Source organism: Pristiophorus japonicus, chromosome 9, assembly GCF_044704955.1.
Source record: "Pristiophorus japonicus isolate sPriJap1 chromosome 9, sPriJap1.hap1, whole genome shotgun sequence".
Lineage (NCBI taxonomy): Eukaryota > Metazoa > Chordata > Chondrichthyes > Pristiophoridae > Pristiophorus > Pristiophorus japonicus.
The window spans coordinates 104,494,915-104,522,739 of NC_091985.1; the positions used below are offsets into that span (position 1 = coordinate 104,494,915).

At 45.5% G+C, this 27,825-nt stretch overlaps 1 protein-coding gene across 1 annotated transcript in view; it reads left to right on the top strand.

Moving 5' to 3' along the window:
- The window catches only part of LOC139273161 (chitin synthase chs-2-like), an 80,252-nt gene that overhangs the window by 22,048 nt on the left and 30,379 nt on the right, over positions 1-27,825 (top strand). Inside the window, exons 6-11 of the mRNA XM_070889665.1 lie at positions 137-1,173; positions 2,918-3,007; positions 7,473-7,646; positions 13,946-14,126; positions 20,822-20,923; positions 21,820-21,961. Of these exons, the coding sequence (XP_070745766.1) occupies positions 137-1,173; positions 2,918-3,007; positions 7,473-7,646; positions 13,946-14,126; positions 20,822-20,923; positions 21,820-21,961 (1,726 nt within the window). The remainder of the gene's footprint in view (positions 1-136; positions 1,174-2,917; positions 3,008-7,472; positions 7,647-13,945; positions 14,127-20,821; positions 20,924-21,819; positions 21,962-27,825) is intronic.

Here is a 27,825-nt window from a genome sequence, read left to right on the forward strand (position 1 = left end):
TAAAACTAACTGAACGTGATTAAAAAACCTTTTCCATCCAACACTTTATTCCAAGTTTGACTTTGTTTAAATGTATTGCAACATTATAATTTAGCTTTTTTTGAACTTTCTTTTTGTTCCCCCCTTCTCTTGCCAGGTTTGCTTCATCGAAGCAATTGTTGCTTTTGGCACTTCTGTCCTGGTGCTGGTCTGCATGCCTCACTTTGACATTATAACCAATCTGTGCATTTTGAATGGTGTTTGCCTTCTTCCCTCACTTCTGCAAGTAGCATTTCAGCTGAGACCCCTCAAACCTTCTATGCTACTCCCACTGGTAGGCTTTGGCTTTGTTTTCCTGGGCCTGTTGCTTTTTATTGTAGCCCACAACCCTCGGCAGCATTCAGAGGAGGTTAAACACATTCAACTGTATGTGGGACTTACAATAGTTGCCTTAATACTAGTATCTTTCAATTGGTGGGAAAACTTTACATTGTATTGTAAAATTGGATGGATGGAAAATATAAGGGAAAGCTTGCGACACACTAGAAATATCACGTATCTTTGTACCAGTACAGTTAAAATTCTAGTCACTGGTGCTGTAGTGGTAGCATGGATCCCAATCAAGGAGTATAACTGGGAAGATATGAAAACAGTCTCGCAATTTGATTTAAAAATTATCTTGAGCCTCTTTGGAATACAGGCGTTTTCTTCTGCCTTTTGTCATTGGTTTGGCGTTCTGGTGTGTAAAATGCATGCTGTCAGACGCAGCTTCATCGTGCCGTCCATATTAGCCACTCCAATCGTGCTGTTTGCATTTTTGATTGTGCTTTATGACACTTCCAGCAAGTATGGTGAGGAGGTCACCTTTAACCTGACCGCCCTTTGCCACAATTTAAAAACCGCCAACAATAGCGACGCTGTACAAATCCTGCTTTTAGAAATCCCTCGCAGCCTTTGCAGAGCGCGGGCAATATTAGATTCCAACAGAGTAGGCTTGGCACTGCTTGGGTCTTTGGCTATATGCTTTTGGCTGGGGCTGTTCTTTTCAACATTCTATGTGTGGGGCCAGCACATTCAAAGGATTGAAAGAACATCCCAGCTCTTTGTTCGTTGGCTATACGAAGCAGTCTTCATGGAACAGTCAATGCTGCTCAACACACGGGTCCAGAAAAAGAAAGATGAGAAAATTAAAAGGTACATCCCTCTGTTATACTTTCTCATTGATATTTAATAGAAAGATATCTTGCTCCAAGGGCCCACACACAATACACTTCACTCACTGTTACCACTCTACTGTGGAGATAGATTCAGCAGCTTGTTGCCTTATTGAATGACTACAGTAGGTGCCAAGTTTGGCTCTGTTATACCTTACCCTGAGGGAAATTTCTTTGAACAATTCACAGCCAAGTCTGCAAAGATCCTCAGTGCATTGCAGTGCTCAAAGTGCAGTGTAGTGCTGGATGACCAATTCCTTTCTTTTTTAAATGACGCCTTTCTGTCCCCCAACAGGTCTATAGCCTCAACTAGTCTGTCTTAGTTGGGATGGTAACACATTTCTCCAAAGGCACCATCAGCACTGATGGTGGGGAGTTTATGAGATGTACAGTGCTGGTCGGGTAAAAACAATGTTTAATATCAAGTTTTTCTCTCTTCCTCAATAAAATATTTTGATATTGTGTGAAGCACTGGTCAATCCTGTAACTCAGCTGATAGCTAATTACATTTAACCAATATGCAGTAGGTAGTTATGAATGGCAGACAATCCTGCAGAGCGTTAACACCAATAAATGCATTTTTCTGATGCTAATTAGCGCAAATCTTGTATTCCCATCATTTCCAATGAGATTTAGTAGACTACAATGTTTCAGTTCATTCATACATAAAGAGCTCGATTTCCTGGTGCCACCCTCTGCTCTGGTGCTGGACAGGTGCGGTGTGCTTGAAGAGCACTGTGTCTGTCCGGTCATACCCATGGTAGGCCTGCCCTCCGGCAGGGCCTTGCACTAGTAAGGAGAAAGGTGTGCAGGTGCAGAGGCCTGTAGCATGGGCCTAGCCACTAGCTTTGGGGCCTTCTGTCTGCCGTTAGACAGCAGCAGCCAAAAGGCCCTGCTATCCAATAGGGTTGCCAGCCTCTCAGGACTGACCTGGAGTCTCCAGGAATGAAGGTTGATACCAAGGACACTATTGCGAGAAACCCAGGAGAAAAATCATAGGAGCATTAAAAACAATCATTTTCTTTGAAGAACACTTTTATGAAAATATTGGACATGGGAATAAAGGCTGTTTGATTAACAGCCAAACTTCATCCAATCAAGTAATGGAAAGTCTTCACCCTTCACCTTCCAATTGGCGTGGGAAGGTGGAATGTCATGAAGAAGGTGACCAATGGTGTGAGGCAGGGTGGTTCGAGACGGGAAGCCATGTGATGAACCCTCCAAGAATGCGTTCAACCAAAATCAACAACCCTAATATCCAAAGATGTGGCAGATACTTAAAAAAAATATTGCTCCTAATTTGGAGGTAATCTTTGGCTTGCCACCTTACCTTCTGATATGAATGGCATCCTCAATATCAATATCGCTTTAACATCCGAATGCTAAGTCTGCACCTACTGCAGATGCAGGTCCAGCTAACGGCAAGCCCCAGAAATCTTGGGGCAATGTAAAGAAGGTGGGGGGCACAGAGAAACTGGTGTAATAGGTCTCTCCCACCATTTCCCTGACCTGGGGGAAAAGATTAGGAAAATTGGCCCCATAAAATGTCTTCCAAACAACGTGAATGTAAAATAATTTCCTTAAAGTTTGAATGAGCCAGATATAATTTAAAAAGTTGTGGTTTCTATACATTCCTAGCATTGTACATTATTTGGAATAGATTTGATAATACATTATTTAGAACAGATTTGATAATAGTAACATGAATACATTTTTATGAATAGGAAATCGGACCATGTTATGATATATTTGTGTGCAACAATGTGGCATGAAACAGTGGACGAAATGTCAAAGATCCTTACCTCAATATTCAGGTAAATCCAGAGGAATCAGCTTTTGTCCTCACTAATATCAAAACCAATATGGGAGTTTCTCTTCTAGGTTTTTAACCACACATATTTACTTACTGTTGAAATGTTGTCCATCCTGTATAACAAAGTAATAATAACAATTAAAACTCATTGCTGATGTTGTATATGTAGCTAAATCCATTCATCTGATGTTGTGATCGTTTACACCTTATCTAACCACATTGTGAGGCTTTCTGCTAATTTCCTTGTAGCAGCTCTTCTCCACTGCCTTAACTTTGCCAGAAGTGCAGCGGCAATTCTGTTTGCAAGAGTAAATTCCCGGCCTATGATTTTTTTTTCCTGCTTGTTCAAATGACTTGGAGTGTGTTAGAAACATAGAAATATAGAAAATAGGTGCAGCAGTAGGCCATTCGGCCCTTCGAGTCTGCACCACCATTCAATATGATCATGGCTGATCATGTAACTTCAGTAAGCCCATTCCTGCTTTCCCTCCATACCTCTTGATCTCTTTAGCTGTAAGGGCCACATCTAATCCCTTTTGAATATATTTAACGAACTGGCCTCAATAACCTTCTAGGGTAGAGAATTTCACAGGTTCACATCTCTCTGAGTGAAGAAGTTTCTCCTCATCTCGGTCCTAAATGGCTTACCCCGTATCCTTAGACTGTGACTTTTGGTTCTGGACTTCCCCAATATCGGGAATATTCTTCCTGCATCTAACCTGTCCAATCCCATCAGAACTTTATACGGTTCTATGAGATCCCCTCTCATTCTTCTAAATTCCAGTGAATATAAGGCTAGTCGATCCAGTCTTTCTTCATATGTCAATCCTGCCATCCCGGGAATCACTCTGGTGAACGTTCGCTGCACTCCCTCAATAGTATGGATGTCCTTCCTCAGATTAGGAGACCAAAACTGCACACAATATTCACGATGTGGCCTCACCAAGGCTCTGTACAACTGCAGTAAGACCTCCCTGCTCCTATACTCAAATCCTCTCGCTATGAAGGTCAACATGCCATTTGCCTTCTTCACCGCCTGCTGTACCTGCATGTCAACTTTCAATGACTGATGTAGCATGACACCCAGGTCTCGTTGCACCTCCCCTTTTCCTAATCTGTCACCATTCAGATAATATTCTGTCTTCCTATTTTGCCACCAAAGTGGATAACCTCACATTTATCCACATTATACTGCATTTGCCATGCATTTGCCCACTCACCTAACCTGTCCAAGTCACCCTGCAGCCTCTTAACATCCTCCTCACAGCTCACACTGCCACCCAGCTTAGTGTCATCTGCAAACTTGGAGATATTACATTCAATCCCTTCGTCTAAATCATTAATGCAGATTGTAAATAGCTGGGGGCCCAGCAAAGAACCTTGCAGTACCCCACTAGTTACTGCCTGCCATTCTGAAAAGGACACGTTTATTCCCACTCTTTGCTTCCTGTCTGACAACCAGTTCTCTATCCATGTCAATACATTACCCCCAATACCATGTGCTTTAATTTTGCACACTAATCTCTTGTGTGGGACCTTGTCAAAAGCCTTTTGAAAGTCCAAATACACCACATCCACTGGTTCTCCCCTGTCCACTCGACTAGTTACATCCTCAAAAAATTCTAGAAGATTTATCAAGCATGATTTCCTTTTCATAAATCCATGCTGACTTGGACCGATCCTGTCACTGCTTTCCAAATGTGCTGCTATTATGTCTTTAATAATTGATTCCAACATTTTCTCCACTACCGATGTCAGGCTAACCGGTCTATAATTCCCTGTTTTCTCTCTCCCTCCTTTTTTAAAAAGTGGGGTTACATTAGCTACTCTCCAATCCATAGGAACTGCTCCAGAGTCTGTAGAATGTTGTAAAATGACCATCAGTGCATCCACTATTTCGAGGGCCACTTCCTTAAGTACTCTGGGATGCAGACTATCAGGCCCTGGGGATTTATCGACCTTCAATCCCATCAATTTCCCTAACACAATTTCCTGACTAATAAGGATTTCCTTCAGTTCCTCCTTCTCACTAGACCCTCGGTCCCCTAGTATTTCGGGAAGATTGTTTTTGTTCTCCTTAGTGAAGACAGAACCAAAGTATTTGTTCAATTGGTCTGCCAATTCTTTGTTCCCCATTATAAATTCACCTGATTCTGACTGCAAGGGACCTACTTTTGACTTCACTAATCGTTTTCGCTTCACATATCTATTGAAGCTTTTGCAGTCAGTTTTTATGTTCCCTGCAAGCTTACTCTCATACTCTATTTTCCCCCTCCTAATTAAACCCTTTGTCCTCCTCTGCTGAATTCTAAATTTCTCCAACTCCTCAGGTTTATTGCTTTTTCTGGCTAATTTATATGCCTCTTCCTTGGATTTAACACTATCCCTTGTTAGCCACGGTTGAGCCACCTTCCCCATTTTATTTTTACGCCAGACCGGGATGTACAATTGTTGAAGTTCATCCATGTGATCTTTAAATGTCTGCCATTGCCTATCCACCATCAATCCTTTAAGTATCGTTCACCAGTCTATCCTAGCCAATTCACGTCTCATACCATCGAAGTTACCTTTCTTTAAGTTCAGGACCCTAGTTTCTGAATTAACTGTGTCACTCTCCATGTTAATAAAGAATTCTACCATGTTATGGTCACTCTTCCCCAAGGGGCCTTGCACAACAAGATTGCTAATTAGTCCTTTCTCATTACACATCACCCAGTCTAGGATGGCCTGCTCTCTAGTTGGTTCCTCGACATATTGGTCTAGAAAACCATCCCTTATACACTCCAGGAAATCCTCCTCCACCGTGTTGCTACCAGCTTGGTTAGCCCAATCTATATATAAATTAAAGTCACCCTTGATAACTGCTGTACCTTTATTGCACGCATCCCTAATTTCCTGTTTGATGCCATCCCCAACCTCAATACCACTGTTTGGTGGTCTGTACACAACTCCCACTAGCGTTTTCCGCCCTTTGGTGTTCTGCAGCTCTACCCGTACAGATTCGACATCATCCAAGCTAATGTTCTTCCTTACTACTGCGTTAATCTCCTCTTTAACCAGCAATGCTTCCCCACCTCCTTTTCCTTTCTGTCTATCCTTCCTGAATATTGAATACCCCTGGATGTTGAGTTCCCAGTCTTGGTCACCCTGGAGCCATATCTCCGTAAGCCCAATTACATCATATCCATTAACAGCTATCTGCGCAGTTAATTCATCCAGCTTATTACGAATGCTCCTCGTATTGAGACACAGAGCCTTCAGGCTTGTTTTCTTTAACACTCTTTGTCCTTTTAGAATTATGTTGTAATGTGGCCCTTTTTGATTTTTGCCTTTGATTTCTCTGCCCTCCACCTTTCCTTAACTCCTTTCTACCTTTTGCTTCTGCCCTCCATTTTACTTCCATCTGTCTCCCTGCATAGATTCCCATCCCCCTTCCATATTAGTTTTACCCCTCCCCAGCAGCACTAGCAAACACTCCTCCTAGGACATTGGTGTTACACTGCCATTTAATGGTAGGACGTGGGTTCATTGTCCATGATATTTTTCCTCAATCTTTGCTGTGCTACTGGGGAATACACCCTGAAAAAAGGAGGGAATATCCGGGCACTTGAGCAGTTTTTGCACATCTGGCAGCTTCCTTAATAGTGGTAGTGAGGGGAGACTGTCTGCGAGGAGATGGACCACACAATTTATTGCCTATCACTTATGGTGGGGGAACACAATAAAATCAGAATATTAATCAAGTAGCCCAGCTAATTTTTTTTTCTAAGGAAAGTTATTCCCATCTTCAGTCTGCCTGCACGTGATCACTGTGCTGCCTTCAGGTCTGATGAATGGCCAACTCTGAGGTTGCCACCAGTGCCTCTCTACCTGTCCAACTAAAGTGCATTGTTCGAACCGGCCCTTACTCTTCATTCTGTGGCTTTGAGTATTACTATTCTAATATTCATTGGTTATCAATTTTCTAGCACATTTCTGTTGTGGGTTGTTCATTGCCCTCCTTCCGTGTTGAGGGAGTCATGCCACCATGCACCTTACCAATTCTGTTCTGTGATTAGCAAGCAGAAGGGACATATTCCAAAGCAGGGAAGCCAGTTGCTGCTAACCTTCATTCACCTCCTGAAGATAGGATTTCTCATTTCTAAATGGTGCACCATGTAATGACCCAGCAAAGCACTGACAACATTCAGCAAAATAAAGCAGATGGAGTCACAGTGCATGCTGCACTGAAATCTAAACCAGCAACATTCATATTGATAGTCGAGCACTCGAGTTTATAGTAACTTTTTTTCTGGACAGTTTTATTATCCGACCTGAATATATGTTCATGAAGATAACAGTTGATGTAATCTTTATTAGTCATCGGATACTGACATAAGACATCATACATTAACTATTTCCACAATGTACAGTGCCTGCTTTGGCACATCTAAACCTCACTTAGCCAATGTTATCTTATTTTGCAGGCTGGACAAATACAAACCAAGCTCTTCAAAATCACATAAGGACAATTTTGACTTTGAAACGCACATTTATTTTGATGATGCTTTTCATCTCACCAGTGCAGTTAATAATGTGCAGGAAAGAGTTGTCAATGAATATGTGAAGAGTCTTGTTTGCACAATGGAGGACATTTACAGGTACTGGAACTATCTCACATTATTTATGAATTAATTGTCCTGTATATGAAACATGTAATAATATCAACAAGCCCTTGACTACCACCTACACATCATGTTAGAAAACGAGCTTGGAAAATAGATATAACCTATTTGTAGTGTATGAAGAAAGAGTCAGACTGAACACTGTGAGCTTATGGTAAAATGTGACCTTAGTCTCTTATTGCAGGTCTGCAGAATGCCTCTCCAACCTGTGAAGCCTCCTTAAATACCTGTGCTCCTAAGGGATTATGGAATCCCTTGGGACTCCAGGAGATGAGCCCACTGGTGGTTGTACAGAGTAAATACAACTCCACATATACAACAACATTCCGCCCCAAAGTCAATAGTGTAACTACTTACAATGTGAGTCGATCTGGGGCTCTTCTTGTCCTGGTTGATCGTCTCGATGTGAAAGCTGGTGTTGAATAATTTGTTGGACCCTCGCTGGGCTGCTGTGCAGCTGGCCTTGCTGGGCTGTCTGGTGTGTTGGGCCCTGCAGGGCTGCTGTGGATGATGGGTTCTGCTTCGTGGTCAACCATGGTGCTGGTTGCCACTGGTGTGTATGTTGGAGGATCAAAAAAGGTAGGATTCAAGGTGGATTGCTCAGGATAGTCCGCGAATCTGAGTTTGATTTGGTCCAAGTGTTTCCGGTGAATGAGTCCATTTGAAAGGTAGACCTGAAACAACCTGCTTCCCTCTTTGGCCACGAAAGTGCCAGGAAACCACTTGGGACTTTGTCCATAATTTAAAACAAATACAGGATCATTGATTTCAATTTGCGCTATCATGGTATGCACTTTGTTGAAGCCGCTTGCTCTCTACCTGTTCATGTAGATCAGGGTGAACTAACGAGAGCCTTGTTTTAAGTGCTCTTTTCATCAGCAGTTCAGCAGGTGGGATCCCAGTGAGTGAGTGGGGTCTCGTGTGGTAGCTAAGCAGGACTCGGGATAGGCGAGTCTGCAGTGAGCGTTCAGTTACCCTCTTCAAGCCTTGCTTGATGGTTTGCACTGCTCTCTCTGCCTGACCATTTGACGCTGGTTTAAACGGGGCAGAAGTGACATGTTTGATACCGTTATGGGTCATGAATTCTTTGTGAACTCAGCACTGGTAAAACATGGCCCGTTGTCGCTCACCAGGACATCGGGTAAGCCGTGTGTGGCAAACATGGCCCGTAGGCTTTCAGTGGTGGCAGCGGACGTGCTAGCCGACATAATCTCACATTTAATCCACTTGGAGTATGTGTCTACAACCACAAGGAACATTTTACCCAAGAACAGGCCTGCATAGTCGACGTGTACCCTAGACCATGGTTTGGAGGGCCAAGACCATAAACTTAGCGGCATATCCCTGGGTACATTGCTTAACTGCGAGCATGTATTACATCTGTGAACATCTAAGTCCGCATCGATACCGGGCCACCACACGTGGGATCTGGCTATCGCTTTCATCATTATGATGCCTGGGTGGGTACTGTGGAGGTCATTGATGAAGGTGTCTCTGCCTTTCTTGGGGACCACTACTCGATTGCCCCACAGAAAGCAGTCTGCATGTATAGACATTTCATCTTTGCGTCGCTGGAATGGCTTTATCTCTTCCTGCATTTCCACTGGGACACTGGACCAGCTCCCGTGAAGCACACAGCTTTTGACTAGAGATAATAAGAGGTCCTGGCTTGTCCAGGTTTTGATCTGCCGGGCAGTGACGGGTGATTGCTCACTCTTAAATGCTTCCATAATCATGGCTAGATCTGCGGGCTGCACCATTTCCACCCCCGTGGTGGACAATGGCAGCCTACTGAGAGCATCGGCGCAGTTTTCTGTGCCTGACCTGTGGCGGATGGCATAGTTGTATGCGGACAACATGAGCGTCCATCTCTGGATGTGGGCCGATGCGTTGGTATTTATCCCTTTACTCTCGGAAAACAGGGATATAAGTGGCTTATGGTCAGTTTCCAATTCAAATTTTAGCCCTAACAGGTATTGATGCATTTTCTTTACCCCATAGACACACGCTAATGCTTCTTTTTCAATCATTCTGTAGGCTCTCTCAGCCTTAGACAGACTCCTGCATGCATAAGTAACTGGTTGCAGTTTCCCGAAATCATTAGCTTGTTGCAATACACATCTGACGCCATATGACGACACATCACATGCTAGTACCAAACGCTTACATGGATCATACAACACAAGCAATTTGTTTGGGCATAACAATTTTCTCGCTTTTACAAAGGCATTTTTTTGGCTTTTGCCCCAAACCCATTCACCCCCTTTTCGTAGTAAGACATGTAGTGGTTCTAGCAGTGTGCTGAGACCCGGTAAGAAGTTACCAAAGTAGTTCAAGAGTCCCAGAAACGACCGCAGCTTCGTCACGTTCTGTGGCCTCGGTGCGTTCTCGATTGCCTCCGTCTTCGCATTGGTGGACCTGATGCCGTCCGCCACAATCCTCCTTCCCAAGAACTCCACTTCAGGCACCAGGAAAACGCACTTCGAGCATTTTAATCTGAGCCCCACGCGGTTGAGTCGACTAAGAACCTCCTCCAGGTTCTGCAGGTGCTCGACTGTGTTCCGACCTGTGAGCAAGATGTCGTCCTGGAAGACCACGGTGTACGGGACCGACTTCAGTAAACTTTCCATGTTTCGCTGAAATATCGCCGCCGCTGATCGGATTCCAAACGGGCATCTGTTATAAACAAAAAGGCCCTTGTGCGTGTTGATGCAGGTGAGGACCTTCGATGATTCCTCCAGTTCCTGCGTCATGTAGGCTGAAGTCAGATCCAGCTTTGTGAACGTCTTTCCTCCTGTCAGCATTGCAAAGAGGTTGTCGGCCTTTGGTAGTGGGTATTGGTCCTGCAGAGAGAAACGATTGATAGTTACTTTGTAATCGCCACAGATTCTGACAGTGCCGCCTCCCTTGAGGACTGGGACAATAGGACTGGCCCACTCGCTGAACTCGATCAGTGAAATGATGCCCTCTCGTTGCAGCCGGTCTAGCTCGATCTCTACCTTTTCTCTCATCATGTACGGTACTGCTCTCGCCTTGTGATGGATGGGTCGTTCCCCCGGAATTAGGTGGATCTGCATTTTTGCTCCTTGGAATTTCCCGATGCCTGGTTCGAACAGCGAAGGAAATGTGTTTAAGACCTGAACACACGAAGTGCCGTCAGCGGGCAATAGTGCTCAGACGTTGACCCAGTTCCAGCGTATCTTTCCCAGCCAGCCTCTGCCGAGTAGCGTGGGATCATCGCCCGGTACCACCCAGAGTGGTAGCTTGTGCACCGCTCCATCATAGGAGACCTTTACAGTAGCACTGCCGATTACAGGAATCAGTTCTTTCGTGTAAGTTCTTAGTTTCATGCGAACTGGAGTTAAGACTGGCCTTGAGGCCTTGTTGCACCACAACTTTTCGAAAGTCTTTTTGCCCATGATGGACTGGCCCGTGCCCGTGTCCAGCTCCATTGACACCATGAGTCCGTTTAGTTCAATATTGCGCATTATTGGGGGACAATTCGTGGTGAATGTGTGCACCCCATATACCTCTGCCTCCTCTATCTGAGGCTCTGGTTCATCGTGATCCTCAATGGATCTGTCCTCCTCTGCAACATGGTGGTTTGCAGGTTTAACAGGCTTTGCAGCTCACCTGCACACTCGTTGGAGGTGTCCCATTGTTCCACAGCCCTTGCAAACGTACTCTTTGAATCGGCATGAATGGAAACGATGATCACCCCCGCAGTGTCAACAAGGTGTTAATGGCCTTGCATTCACCACCCTTGATGGTGGACTCTAGGTTAACTGCGGACGTGCAGCTGCAGGTATGTGTGACCTGCCCTGTACGTTACGATTTGAAAACAACATCACTTTGTTCACAATACTTGTAGCAGCACTTGTGTGCTGAGAGATTTGCTTTGTATTGTCACTGGTGGCATTGAACGCCTGGGCTATCGCTATGGTCTTACTCAAGGTTGGGGTCTCTGCAGTCAAAAGTTTGCGAAGTATGGTTTCGTAGCCAATGCCAAGTACTAAAAAGTCTCTGAGCATGTGCTCCAAATGTCCTTCAAATTCGCAATGACCTGCAAGGCGTCTCAGCTCGGCGACATAACTCGGCACTTCCTGGCCTTCAGGCCTTTTGTAGGTGTAGAACCGGTACCTCGCCATCAGAACGCTTTCCTTCGGGTTCAAATGCTCTCGGACCAGTGTGCACAAATCGTCGTACGATTTCTCCGTGGGTTTCGCTGGAGTGAGCAGATTCTTCATGAGGCCATACGTTGGTGCCCCACAGACGGTGAGGAGGATTGCCCTTCATTTGGCAGCGCTCTCTTCCCCATCTAGCTCGTTGGCCACAAAGTATTGGTCGAGTCGCTCCACAAAAGTTTCCCAATCATCTCCCTCTGAAAATGAGCCCATTGTTCTCTACATCTTTGGGTTCGCCATCTGTATCTCATCGCCAGTTGTAGTATATGGAGAAAGAATCAGACTGAACACTGTGAGCTCAAAGTAAAGTGTGATCTTAGTCTCTTATTGCAGGTTTCCAGAGTGCCTCTTCAACCTATGAAGCCGCCTTAAATACCTGTGCTCCCAAGGGATTATGGAATCCCTTGGGGCTCCAGGGGATGAGCCCTCTGGTGGTTGTACATAATAAATACAAGTCCACATATATAACACTATTATTGCAGGTTTCAGGACTGCCTTAGATATTCTCTTGGACCCAGTGATATTAGTCACTCTAAGTAAGTGGTCAAGTGTCTTATGTTCAGGTTTCTGCCCATACTGCTTAACATCTAATAGTTTAATCCCAGGCTGTAACGATAGGACTCCCTCGTAATCCGGCCTGATAGTATCGTTCACATGTGGTCTCATGTATGCTTCTCCGCTCGCTCTGAAGGTGGATGAAAACATTTAGTGAATCGTTATTTTACAGACAGCCAGTGAACAAACATAATAACAATAAAGCAAATTCCACTTGCTTCAATCAATCTCAACTCTCTCCTTGAAAAATGAGGAAAATTGAACTGTGGCCCTTTTGTGGGCTGTCTTCCCTGCTTTTAGAATATCTTTCTCTCCGAACAACTTCTAACTGCAAAAGCTTCTAACCCCAACCTAAAAATTGCGATTCACAGTCCTTTGTTTGAAATCTAACTCTCCCCGTGTCCCTTCGTCTTTTGCCTCCATGTCATGGCCAGTGGGAGGGTTGTGACTCTATGTTCCTCCCCATTCAATAATTCACCAATTAGCTTGTCAATAAAATCGACTACTCCTCCCTCCTCCCCTTGGTTTATGAGTTTAAACAAAATATCTTCTGCTATTCTCAAAATGGAAAGAGGCCATCCTAACTACTGGGCCAAGGATGAGACAATGGGCCCTCATTATGTCAGTTTCAAATAGAACGTGAGCCATGACATTCCATGCACAGGCTCATATAGCTTTAATACACCTTCAATACTTGGGGCCTGTGCCATTTTTAAATCTGTGAAAATTGACTTTGTTTTAAAACACAACAATTAAACATAACTCAATCTAAAGTCCTTGCGTGGAGGAAAGAATTATCAAAAATTCCAAAACTACGTACTAGATTCTGAGATTTCATTCAAATAGTAAAATGTCTGAACTAAAGCAAGATGTTTATTCTATAAGTGTACCGAAATTCATAAAACATGGATAATACCATTTGCAATCATAAGTCAATATAGCTCATATTACAAAATGGATACATTTGATCCATATAGCATGTTGAATTAATAATTATTCAGGTAATAGAACACAAAAAAATGTTTGCCTAGAACTTTATTGTTGACTGCATTCTGATAGTATTTTATAATAATGGCTCTCAACTGTAGAATTGTACAATTCAAATTTGAATAAAGTTTCAGCTAAATATTGGATCAGACAAACATGGCACAATAGAACTAGAAACTGCGAGCCTTGCCTAGCCGTGCACAAGTATCCACATCATGACACCTTTGAAAAACTAAATACTTAAAAAGAATGTGATTAATATAACAAAAATATGGTTCGTTTCTGACTACTGGTGCCAATTTAATTCAGTAGTTTGATTTTGTTTAAGCAGGTGGTATTATTGGTGGGAGGGGGAACTTTCCAGAAGGTGCTAGTGATCCATACAATTTTAAGGTGCTATGCGAACATGCAATTGTAAAAAGTCTGCACCAGCATCACAGATGTACATGACATGTATCTGTCACACTGCTGAGGAATAAAATAGCATGGATTCCAATTTCAAGAAGGAACCTGCAGTTAAACTTTTGGAATTAAATATTTATTTTACAGGATATTTTCATGTGATAAACAGACTTCCAAGGATGAACAGGAAGATGATGACATTGTAAAGCAAACCATAATGGAGACACCTTACGGTGGAAGAATCAGTTACACCCTTCCATATGGAAACACTATATACATTCATTTGAAAGACAAGCAGAAAATCCGGCACAAGAAGAGATGGTCTCAGGTAAGTTTAAATAGTGAACATAGCATGAAATTAAAGTAGGCCATACAAATAAAAATGGGAATCATTCCTACTCAATGTCAAATCTGAAGCCTGATACAGCAAGGTGTTAAATACATGATTAGTGCTTTAAAGCAGAATTTCGAGCGGTGCTTTGTGACTGTGCACCAGGTTCCCCTCATGTGCTGTACTCCCCTCCTATTTACATTATTGAACCTAATGTTTTTTTTACTTTAGAAAGGGATGCGGTATACTTTGTGCAGTAAATGCAGCCTGAAGCAGTTTGTTAATTTATAGACCTTATGAAATCCATTCTTTTTAATATAACTGAGAGGTGTGATAAAGAAATGTCTTCACTGAAATATGACTGCCACAGAAATAAACATAACACAAAATCTAAGATATATTCCCCCCCCACCCCCCACCCCGTAACCTAACCTAATCTAATAGCATAATGGGTAGTGTCTGTAATTCTCATTGTTTATAATTATATTGACAAACCACTTGCTCTTTAGCACGATCTTAGTACAATAATACAATACCATGATAGTTTTGTAGTAGTGAGCCTTATGACAGTTTTGAATTTCAGGCTGGACTGTCACTTTATAAGTAAAACAAGCGTATTAAGCATTTCATTTTTGGGTGTGCCGCTACTACTAATAAAAAAGCCTCTGGTAATAAACATTCATATTGCTGACAGTGTTTTCAGTGCAATCCTGTTTAAGTATGTAGCTGTTCAGCTATTATATTTACTGGATACAATGGTCCACAGAATGTGCAAGACTTGGACAGGTGTGGATACTGTGTAAATCAAACACATAACCTCAAGTCATCCCAACTGGAATATTTAAGGTTCGAATAATGATACTCAAATTTTGCAAACTTGAAAAGCATTAGGTTTGGGTTAGCATGTTAACTTTATTTGTGTTATATATTCTTAATATCCATCTGTACGTGGGCACTGCCAATTTACAATATCATGATGAATCATGGTAAATGCCTAATAAAAACAGAAAATATTGGAAATATTCAGCCTCCTAGCTGGCTACAGAGTTATAACAATAAAAGTTAACTTTATATAAAATTATAGTATAATATAGCACAGAAGGAGACCATTTAGCCCATCATGCTTAGAGCTATCCAATTAGTCCCACTCTCCTGCTCTTTTCCCATAGCCCTGAAAATGTTTCCTTTTTGGTATCCAATTCTCTTTTGAAAGTTACTATTGAATCTACTTCCACCAAACGTGCAGGTGGTGCATTCCAGATCATAACAACTTGCTGTGTAAAAAATGCTCTCCCCATCACTCTTCTGGTTCTTTTGCCAATTATCCTTTTATTATTCTGGTTATTTTGTGGGACAGTGTCCCATTAACAGCATTTTAGTTGGTGAGGACGATCTGATTCCCAGGAGGTTTACTGGGCATGCTGTTTGGTGATTTGGGAGGTTCAAGGTGTTTAGGGCAGTTGCATGCGGAAGAGATGGTGTGTGCCTTGTTAAGTATGGAAGAACTCCACAAGACTGAGTACAGTGAGCTAAAACTGATTGGACCTTAGTCTCTTTAATACAACTCCAGAGTGCCTAAGCAGCATGGCAGACAACCTTTTATACTCCCTTGCATGAGGTGTGCAGATGACTCTTGGGCCTCCAACAGTTGTGCCCTCTGGTGGCAAGTCTTACACAGTTACAATGTTTATATACATAACATCACTCCCCCCCAAAGGCTTTGATACAAATTATTTAAAAGTTGAGACGATCCGGGGCCCTACGTTCCCTGGTTGATCGTCTGAGTTCAAACTCTGGCATGGAGGAGTTGGTCGGACCATTGCTGCACTGCGGCGCGGCTGGTCTGACAGGACTGTTGGGAATGGTGGGTTCATCCTCTTGATTGACAGCGAGGTCGATTGCTGGTTGGATGTGTGTTGGTGGATCGATGATGGTGATGTCCTCTTCAGGTTGTTCCTGGTTGTTGGTAAACCTCAGTTTGGTCTGATCCAAATGCTTTCTGCACGTTTGTCCATTCAATAGTTTGACTATAAACTATTCCTTTCCTTGGCCAAGACAGCGCCAGCAACTCATTTAGGACCATGACCATAATTCAGGACAAACACAGGGTCGTTAACATCAATGTCACGTGATACAGCCACGCGATCGTGGTACATGTTTTGCGGGTGACGCCGGGTTTCCACATGATCATTTAGATCCGGGTGGACTAGGGATAGCCTGGTTTTGAGTGCTCTCTTCATTAAGTTGAGAAGGAATTTCTTCTCACAGAGGGTTGTGAATCTGTGGAATTCTCTGCCCAAGGAAGCAGTTGAGGCTAGCTCATTGAATGTATTCAAGTCACAGATAGATAGATTTTTAACTAATAAGGGAATTAAGGGTTATGGGGAGCGGGCGGGTAAGTGGAGCTGAGTCCACGGCCAGATCAGCCATGATCTTGTTGAATGGCAGAGCAGGCTCGAGGGGCTAGATGGCCTACTCCTGTTCCTAATTCTTATGTTCTTATGTTTAACAATTCTGCAGCGGGAACCCCAGTGAGTGAGTGAGGTCGCGTCCGGTAGCTGAGCAGAACCCGAGATAAGCGAGTCTGCAAGGAGCCTTCCATCACGCATTTCAAACTCTGCTTGATAGTTTGGACTGCCCATTCCGCTTGATCATTGGATGCAGGCTTAAATGGGGCAGACCTGACATGCTTAATGTCATTGCGGGTCATAAACTCGTTGAATTCCGAGCTGGTGAAACACGGTCCATTGTCATTGACAAGCACGTTGGGCAAGCCACGGGTGGCGAACATATTCCGGAGGCTTTCAATGGTGGCAGTGGATGTGCTGAATGACATGATTACGCATTCAATCCATTTAGAGTAAGTGTCCACTACAACTAAAAACATCTTTCTGAGAAAGGGGCCAGCAAAATCTATGTGGATCCTGGACCACGGTTTGGAGGGCCATGACCACAGACTCAATGGAGCCTCCCTTGGTGCATTGCTCGGTTGTGAGCATTTGTTGCACTGGTGTACGCATGACTTTAAGTCCGAGTCAATGCCGGGCTACCAAACATGCGACCTGGCTATAGCCTTCATCATGACTATGCCTGGGTGGGTATTGTGTAGGTCACGTATGAACGTTTCCCTGCCCTTTTTTTGGCAAAACCACGTGATTACTCCATAAGAGACAATCCGACTGGATGGACATTTCATCTTTACGTTGGTGAAACGGCTTAATTTCATCTTGCATTTCCCCGGGAACGGCCGACCAGCTCCCATTGAGGACGCAACTTTTTACACGTGATAGCACAGGATCCTGGCTGGTCCAGGTCCTGATCTGGCGAGCCATGACAGGTGACCCTTCGCTCTCAAAAGCATCCATGACCAGAAGCAAATCTGCGGGCTGCGCCATTTCCACCCCGGTAGTAGACAATGGTAGCCGACTGAGGGCATCAGCACAGTTCTCCGTGCCTGGTCTGTGGCTGATAACATAGGCGGACAATGTTAGTGCCCATCTTTGGATGCGGGACGAAGCATTGGTGTTTATACCTTTGCTTTCTGAAAACAGCGAAATGAGCGGTTTGTAGTCGGTTTCAAGCTCAAACCGAAATCCAAATAGGTATTGGTGCATTTTCTTAACCCCATATACACATGCTCATGCCTCTTTCTTGACCATACTATAGGCTCTTTCAGCCTTAGACAGACTTCTGGACGCATATGCAACCGGTTGAAGTTTGCCCGATACATTGGTTTGCTGTAACACACAGCCGACCCCGTACGAAGATGTATCACAAGCTAGCACTAATCGTTTACACGGGTCATACAGTATAAGTAACTTATTAGAACAAAGTAGGTTTCTGGCCTTCTCAAAGGTTGTCTTTTGAGATTTGCCCCAAACCCAGTCATCACCCTTACCTAGCAACATGTGTAACGGTTCCAGCAAAGTGCTTAACCCGGGTAGAAAGTTACCAAAATAGTTGAGGAGTCCCAGGAACAAAGCAGCTCCATCACATTCTGTGGTCTGGGTACATTCTTGATGGCCTCTGTCTTTGAGTCCATGGGTCTGCCGCAATCTTTCTCCCCAAAAATTCAATCTCATGCGCCAGGAAAACACACTTGGAGTGTTTCAGCCTGAGTCCCACTCTATCAAGTTGACTTAGAACCTCTTCCAGGTTGTACAAGTATTCGGTGGTGTTGCGACCAGTGATCAGGATGTCGTCTTGAAACACAACGCTGCGTGGAACCGATTTCAGCAGACTCTCCATGTTCCTCTGGAAGATGGCAGAAGCTGAGCGAGTCTCAAAAGGGCACGTGTGGTATATAAACAATCCTTTGTGCATGTTGATGCACGTCAATCTTTTCGAAGATTCAGCCAACTCCTCTGTCATGTAGGCAGAGGTTCGGCCCAACTTGGTGAACGACTTCCCCCCTGCTAACATTGCGAATAGGTCATCCATCTTGGGTAGCAGGTACTGGTCCTGTAACGAGACTCTGTTGATCGTTACCTTGTAGTCTCCGCAGATTCTGACTGTGCCATAGCTTTTCAACACCGGAACAATTGGACTGGCCCACTCGTTGAACTTGACTGGCGATATGATTCCCTCTCGTTGAAGTCTGTCCAGTTCGATCTCGACTATATGGAACCGCTCGAGCCTTGTGATGAACAGGCCTTGCATCGGGGACTAGATGGATCTGCACCTTGGCGCCTGTGAAGTTGCTGATACCTGGTTCAAATAGTGACGGAAACTTGTTCAGCACTTGGATGCATGAGGCATCATCCACTGAAGATAGTGCTTTGATGTCGTCCCAGTTCCATCGAATCTTTCTCAGCCAGATTCTGCTGAAGAGTGTTGGGCTATCGCCTGGTACAATCCACAGTGATAAATCATGCACAACTCCATCATACGATACTTTAACTGCCGCACTGCCAATGACTGATGTGAGCTCTTTGGTGTAGGTGCACAGCTTTGTCTAAATCAGGCTCAGTTTGGGTCTTTGTGCCTTGTTGCCCCACAGTTTCTCAAAAGCCTTCTGGCTCATAATTGACTGACTCGCCCCCGTGTCCAACTCCATTGATACCGGAATACCGTTCAATTTGACTTTCAGCATAATAGGAGGGCTCTTGGTGGTGAAGGTGTGTACCCCATACACTTCTTCCTCGGGTTGAGTTGCCTCTCTTGTTTGTTCTGCGTGATCCGCGCCGGATTGATCATCCTTTGCCGACTCTGCCACGTGGTGAGTCGCAGCACTCTTGCACATTCGCTGGAGGTGTCCCATTGTTTTGTAGCCTTTGCACACGTAGTGCTTGAATCGACATTGATGGACTCGATGATTACCCCCGCAGCGCCAAAATGGTGCTAATGGATTTGCATTAACGCCCGATGGCGGACTCTCAGTCATCCTAGGTCTTGCAGCTGCAGACATGTAGGCCCTGCCATATGCAGTTCTGCCTGCTAGCGACGTTATTTTATGCACAGTACTTGCCGGTGAGCTTCGATGCTGGGAAGATATCTATCTGGTATTATTGCTCGTGGATATGAATGCCTGGGCTATCGTGATGGCCTTCCTCAGGTCTAGGGATTCGGCGGACAGCAGCTTGCGAACAATGACCTCGTGGCCGATGCCAAGTACAAAAAGTCCCGCAGCATTTCCTCCAAAATTCCAGCAAATTCGCAAATTCCTGCAAGGCGTCTCAGGTCGGAGACATAACTCGCCATGTCCTGGCCCTCGGAGCGGAGGTACGTGTAGAAGCGATACCTGGCCATTAAGATGCTCTCCTTCGGCTTGAGGTGGTTCTGAACCAGTGTACACAACTCTGTATATGTCTTCTCCACTGGTTTCTCCGGTGCTAGCAGATTCTTGATGAGGCCGTATATTGTGGACCCACACACGGTGAGGAGAATCGCCCTGCGCTTGATCACTTTATCGTCCCCATCCAGCTTGTTGGCCACGAAGTACTGGTCGAGACGCTCAATGAAGGCTTCCCAATTATCACCCTCTACAAATCTCTCTAAAATACCAATGGCAGCCATGACCGCGTGAAAGTTCGTAATCTGTTAGTCGTCGCCAATTGTTAAATATGGAAGAACTCCATAAGACTGAGTCAGTGAGCTAAAACTGATGTGACCTTCATCTCTTTAATACAACTCCAGAGTGCCTAAGCAGCATGGCAGACAACCTTTTATACTCTCTTGCACGAGGTGTGCAGGTGACCCTTGGGCTTCCAACAGTTGTGCCCTCTAGTGGTAAATCTTACACAGTTACAATGTTTACATACATAACATGCCTGATCCAATATAGTCAAGTGGTGAGTTGCAAAAATATTTTTTAGTGGTTTACAAATGGTTCACGATTGGCAATTCAAAGTTCAAAGTTAGCTTTGATTGTCAATGTTCATATTAGCAGTAAGGCTCTTCTGAAATTTTCTTGGGTCTAAGGTACAAAAAGTACCGGAGATCTAAATTTGAATCCTAACCAGATATTTCTGATCTAAGAACTGGAAAACCCACTTCCAACAGAGGAGCTTGAGAGAATTTGAGATCTGAGCCCATGATCAACGAGATAGGAGACATGTGATTCATCTTTTGAGCACCCTGACTAATTTATTTAACATTTCATGACTGCATTGCAAGACTTCAGCAGTATGGGAGTATTCTACTATTTGGATGTGTACACCAGCATTCTCTATATATTGTATGTCTCATTTCAGATCATGTACATGTATTATCTGCTGGGATGGAAGTTAACTAGGAAGTACATTACCTTATCAGGCAAATTTGAAGATGAAACGTCTATTGCAAATGCCTTAAAGGTAAGGAATGTATTTTGATTTCTAAAAATGACAATGTGCAAAAGCAGCGTACAGACACTTAGCATGTTCATGCAACAGCACTCTGTTTGACATTTTAACTGAGGTATTAACCTGTTTGCGTTAATCAGTTAGGGGTGAATTTTAACCCCCAAAAGTGGCTGGATTGGGGTCAGGTGAAACGCTAAAAATCTTTAAATCTCAAAACCGACCCCAACCTGCCGCCAACCCATACATTTCCGGGTTTAAAGGAGGTTGGATAAGGGGTGGGCAGCCAAACCACTCCAGGAGCCAGATTGGCAATTTAAATATTTTAATGAGACAGGCCACCTCAGATTTGGCCAGAGAGATTTCCCAAGCCTCTGCAAACCTGACAGCTCAAGGGAGGCGAGGACAGTTTTGGGGAAGGTACATGTCTTTGCAGCACAGCTTGTGGGCCAGGAGGAGAAGTGCTTCTCCTGGCTCCCTCAAACTTATCTTCTTGGATTGGACCAATACCCCCACCACATATACAAAGAGCCTCCGGGGTCAGGGATCGAACCCCACTCTCCCAGCAGCAGGCTCTTTATCTGCATCTGTGGCCTGCTCTGGAGTGCTCCCTGTCCGATTGGAAGTCAAGCCTGTCAATCAGGATGACTTCCAGACGGGGATCCTGTCAAAGGGAAAAGATCTTCCAGGTTTCCCGAGAGAAACTCTGCTCCCACCCACTACATTCGCTTACCAAACCCACCCTTGTCAATAACGGAGCCTTAATGTCTGTGGGAAAATAGCAAACAGAAATATCATACAAATATGTTAATCACTTGCATACTTTTATTATGCACAGTAATTTTCAGACCGATCTATTCAAGAATATTATATATCTTACATTTTGTTTTTGTTTTTATTTTGTTTAAAAGACTGAGAAGGAAAACACTTACGTTCTGGCTTTGGATGGGGACACAGACTTCCAACCTTCAGCTCTGATCTTGTTAGTAGACAGGTTGAGAAGATATCCACATGTCGGGGCTGCATGTGGTAGAATACATCCGACTGGAACTGGTACGAAGTTATGTTTGGCTTTCTACACTACCTACTTATTTATATATCTTTACTTCTAGCAGTGCACGTAACACGGAAAAAAACAACACAAGACAGGATCATAGATTGCTACATGTTATTAATATCAAGTCTGTGTTTATGAGACAAAGAAAATAGTGCTGGCACTGACATTTATATTTTAAATAAAAGATTTAAACTATGTGTAGTGAATTAAAACAAACAATGCACCAGTTATCTCCATCTATACAATAAAGGACAGTAAATGAGCAAAAAAGGTACTTAAAAGATTCTGAAATTCTAAATTCCATCACAGGTTATTACATTTAATAAGTCCTATTTTGCGTTTATTATATTAAGAAAGTTATCATAGAATCATAGAAATTTACAGCACGAAAGGAGGCCATTTCAGCCCATCATGTCCGTACCGGCCAAGAACTATCCGGCCTAATCCCATTTTTACAGCTCTAGGTCCGTAACCCTGCAGGTTACAGCACTTCAGGTGCACATCCAAGTATTTTTTAAATGTAGTGAGGGTTTCTGCCTCTACCATCCTTTCAGGCAGTGAATTCCAGACCCACACAACCCTCTGGCGAAGAAATGTACCCTCAAATCCCCTCTAAACCTTCTACCAATTACTTTAAATTTATGCCCCTGGTTGTTGACACCTCTGCTAAGGGAAATAGGCCCTTTCTATCCACTATATCTAGACCCCTCATAATTTTATACACCTCAATGAGGTCTCCCCTCAGCCTCCTCTGTTCCAAGGAAAACAAACCCAGCCTATCCAATCTATCCTCATGGCTAAGATTCTCCACTCCCAGCAACATCCTCGTAAATCTCCTCTGTACCCTCTCCAGTGCAATCACATCCTTCCTGTAATGCGGTGACCAGAACTGCACGCAGTACTCTAGCTGTGGCCTAACTAGTGTTTTATACAGTTTAGCCAAGGCATGGAATATAAGAGCAGGGAGGTTATGCTAGAACTGTATAAAACACTACTTAGGCCATAGCTAGAGTACTGTGTACAGTTCTAGTCACCACATTATAGGAAAGATGTAATTGCACTCGAGAAGGTACAGAGGAGATTTACGAGGATGTTGCGAGGACTGAAGAATTTTAGCTATGAGGAAAGATTGGATAGGCTGGGGTTGTTTTCTTTGGAACAGACAAGGCTGAGGGGAGATTTAATTGAAGTGTATACAATTATGAGGGGCCTAGATAGCATGGATAAGAAAGACCTATTCCCTTTGGCAGAGTGCTCAATAACTAGGAGGCATTGATTTAAAGTAATTGGTAGAAGGATTAAAGGGAGTTGAGAAGACATTTTTCACCCAGAGGACAGTGGAACATACTGCCTGAAAGGGTGGCAGAGGCCGAAATCTTCATCACATTTAAAAAGTATTTGGATAAGCACTTGAAGTGCCATAACCTGAAAGGCTATGAACCAAGAGTTGGAAAGTGGGATTAAGCTGGATAGATTTGGCTGTCACGTACATGATGGGTCAAATGGTCTCCTACTATGGTGTAAATTTCGACTATTCTATGATTCAATGAAATTCAGCTGCAGGGCATTCTGAAGGCAGATGAGAATCTATGGGAGAATTTTAACCCCCAGGATGGGCAGGAGAGGGGCTGGTGGGGGGGTAAATTTCATATAAATGAGAAACCCACCCATTACCCATCGTGAGCTGCTTACTTCTGGTTTAACAGGAGCAGGTTGGGGTGTGGGTGAGTAACCTGTGCTCGAGAGACGAGCCAGTCATTTTATGTTAATGAGGCTGCGGGCCTCAGATTTTAGCGGCCATTTAGATTTAACTGCCGATTGCAGATCCCCCTCTCGCGATCTCTTCCCCCTCTCGCGATCTCTTCCCCCTCTCGTGATCTCTTTCCCCTCTCGCAATCTCTTTTTCCCTCGTGATCTCTTCCCCCTCTCGCGATCTCTTTTTCCCTCGCGATCTCTTCCCCCTCTCGCAATCTCTTTTCCCCTCTCGCAATCTCTTCCCCCTCTCGCGATCTCTTCCCCCTCTCGTGATCTCTTCCCCCTCTCGTGATCTCTTCCCCCTCTCGCGATCTCTTTTTCCCTCACGATCTCTTCCCTCTCTCGCGATCTCTTTTTCCCCTCGCGATCTCTTCCCCCTCTCGCGATCTCTTTTCCCCTCTCGCAATCTCTTCCCCCTCTCGCGATCTCTTCCCCCTCTCGTGATCTCTTCCCCTTCTCGTGATCTCTTCCCCCTCTCGTGATCTCTTCCCCCTCTCGCGATCTCTTTTTCCCTCACGATCTCTTCCCCCTCTCGCGATCTCTTTTTCCCTCACGATCTCTTCCCCCTCTCGCGATCTCTTTTTCCTTCGCAATCTCTTCCCCCTTTCACGATCTCTTTTTCCCTCGCGATCTCTTCCCCCTCTCGCGATCTCTTTCCCCTCTCACGATCTCTTCCCCTTCTCGTGATCTCTTCCCCCTCTCGTGATCTCTTCTCCCTCTCGTGATCTCTTCACCCTCTCATGATCTCTTCCCCTTCTCGTGATCTCTTCCCTCTCTCGTGATCTCTTCCCCTTCTCGTGATCTCTTCCCCTTCTCGTGATCTCTTCCCCCTCTCGTGATCTCTTCCCCCTCTCGTGATCTCTTCCCCTTCTCGTGATCTCTTGCCCCTCTCGTGATCTCTTGCCTCTCTCGTGATCTCTTGCCCCTCTCGTGATCTCTTCCCCCTCTTGTGATCGCTTCACCCTCTCGTGATCCCTTCCCCCTCTCGTGATCTCTTTTTCCCTCGCGATCTCTTCCCCCTCTCGTGATCTCTTCCCCATCTCGTGATCTCTTCCCCCTCGCGTGATCTCTTTTCCACTCGTGATCTCTTCCCCCTCTCGCGATCTCTTCCCCCTTTCGCGATCTCTTCCCCCTCTCGCGATCTCTTTTTCCCTCATGATCTCTTCCCCCTCTCGCGATCTCTTCCCCCTCTCGTGATCTCTTCCCCTTCTCGTGATCTCTTCCCCCTCTCGTGATCTCTTCCCCCTCTCGCGATCTTTTTTTCCCTCACGATCTCTTCCCTCTCTCGCGATCTCTTTTTCCCCTCGCGATCTCTTCCCCCTCTCGCGATCTCTTTTCCCCTCTCGCAATCTCTTCCCCCTCTCGCGATCTCTTCCCCCTCTCGTGATCTCTTCCCCCTCTCGTGATCTCTTCCCCCTCTCGCGATCTCTTTTTCCCTCACGATCTCTTCCCCCTCTCGCGATCTCTTTTTCCCTCATGATCTCTTCCCCCTCTCGCGATCTCTTTTTCCCTCGCAATCTCTTCCCCCTTTCACGATCTCTTTTTCCCTCTCGATCTCTTCCCCCTCTCGCGATCTCTTTCCCCTCTCACGATCTCTTCCCCTTCTCGTGATCTCTTCCCCCTCTCGTGATCTCTTCCCCCTCTCGTGATCTCTTCCCCTTCTCGTGATCTCTTCCCCTTCTCGTGATCTCTTCCCCTTCTCGTGATCCCTTCCCCCTCTCGTGATCTCTTTTTCCCTCGCGATCTCTTCCCCCTCTCGTGATCTCTTCCCCCTCTCGTGATCTCTTCCCCCTCTCGTGATCTCTTTTCCACTCGTGATCTCTTCCCCCTCTCGCGATCTCTTCCCCCTTTCGCGATCTCTTCCCCCTCTCGCGATCTCTTTTTCCCTCTCGTGATCTCTTCCCCCTCTCGCGATCTCTTCCCCCTCTCGTGATCTCTTCCCCTTCTCGTGATCTCTTCCCCCTCTCGTGATCTCTTCCCCCTCTCGCGATCTCTTTTTCCCTCGCGATCTCTTCTCCCTCTCGTGATCTCTTCCCCATCTCGTGATCTCTTCCCCCTCTCGTGATCTCTTTTCCACTCGTGATCTCTTCCCCCTCTCGCGATCTCTTCCCCCTTTCGCGATCTCTTCCCCCTCTCGCGATCTCTTTTTCCCTCATGATCTCTTCCCCCTCTTGCGATCTCTTCCCCCTCTCGCGATCTCTTTTTCCCTCTCGCGATCTCTTCCCCCTCTCATGATCTCTTCCCCTTCTCGTGATCTCTTCCCTCTCTCGTGATCTCTTCCCTCTCTCGCGATCTCTTTTTCCCCTCGCGATCTCTTCCCCCTCTCGCGATCTCTTTTCCCCTCTCGCAATCTCTTCCCCCTCTCGCGATCTCTTCCCCCTCTCGTGATCTCTTCCCCCTCTCGTGATCTCTTCCCCCTCTCGCGATCTCTTTTTCCCTCACGATCTCTTCCCCCTCTCGCGATCTCTTTTTCCCTCATGATCTCTTCCCCCTCTCGCGATCTCTTTTTCCCTCGCAATCTCTTCCCCCTTTCACGATCTCTTTTTCCCTCTCGATCTCTTCCCCCTCTCGCGATCTCTTTCCCCTCTCACGATCTCTTCCCCTTCTCGTGATCTCTTCCCCCTCTCGTGATCTCTTCCCCCTCCCGTGATCTCTTCCCCTTCTCGTGATCTCTTCCCCTTCTCGTGATCTCTTCCCCTTCTCGTGATCTCCTCCCCCTCTCGTGATCTCTTCCCCTTCTCGTGATCTCTTCCCTCTCTCGTGATCTCTTCCCTCTCTCGTGATCTCTTCCCCCTCTCGTGATCTCTTCCCCCTCTCGTGATCTCTCCCCCTCTCGTGATCTCTTCCCCTTCTCGTGATCTCTTCCCCTTCTCGTGATCTCTTGCCCCTCTCGTGATCTCTTGCCCCTCTCGTGATCCCTTCCCCCTCTCGTGATCTCTTCACCCTCTCGTGATCCCTTCCCCCTCTCGTGATCCCTTCCTCCTCTCGTGATCCCTTTTTCCCTCGCGATCTCTTCTCCCTCTCGTGATCTCTTCCCCATCTCGTGATCTCTTCCCCCTCTCGTGATCTCTTTTCCACTCGTGATCTCTTCCCCCTCTCGCGATCTCTTCCCCCTTTCGCGATCTCTTCCCCCTCTCGCGATCTCTTCCCCCTCTCGCGATCTCTTTTTCCCTCATGATCTCTTCCCCCTCTCGCGATCTCTTCCCCCTCTCGCGATCTCCTTTTCCCTCTCGCGATCTCTTCCCCCTCTCGCGATCTCTTCCCCCTCTCGCGATCTCTTCTCCCTCTCGCGATCTCTTCCCCCTCTCGTGATCTCTTCCCCCTCTCGCGATCTCTTTTCCTCTCTCACGATCTCTTTTTCCCTCGCGATCTCTTTTCCCCTCTCGCGATCTCTTCCCCTCTCGCGATTTCTTCCGCCTCTCGTGATCTCTTTTCCCCTCTCGTGATCTCTTCCCCTTCTCGTGATCTCTTCCCCTTCTCGTGATCTCTTCCCCCTCTCGTGATCTCTTCCCCTTCTCGTGATCTCTTCCCCCTCTCGTGATCTCTTCCCCCTCTCGTGATCTCTTCCACTTCTCGTGATCTCTTGCCCCTCTCGTGATCTCTTGCCTCTCTCGTGATCTCTTGCCCCTCTCGTGATCTCTTCCCCCTCTTGTGATCGCTTCACCCTCTCGTGATCCCTTCCCCCTATCGTGATCTCTTTTTCCCTCGCGATCTCTTCCCCCTCTCGTGACCTCTTCCCCCTCTCGTGATCTCTTCCCCCTCTCGTGATCTCTTTTCCACTCGTGATCTCTTCCCCCTCTCGCGATCTCTTCCCCCTTTCGCGATCTCTTCCCCCTCTCGCGATCTCTTTTTCCCTCATGATCTCTTCCCCCTCTCGCGATCTCTTCCCCCTCTCGTGATCTCTTCCCCTTCTCGTGATCTCTTCCCCCTCTCGTGATCTCTTCCCCCTCTCGCGATCTCTTTTTCCCTCACGATCTCTTCCCTCTCTCGCGATCTCTTTTTCCCCTCGCGATCTCTTCCCCCTCTCGCGATCTCTTTTCCCCTCTCGCAATCTCTTCCCCCTCTCGCGATCTCTTCCCCCTCTCGTGATCTCTTCCCCCTCTCG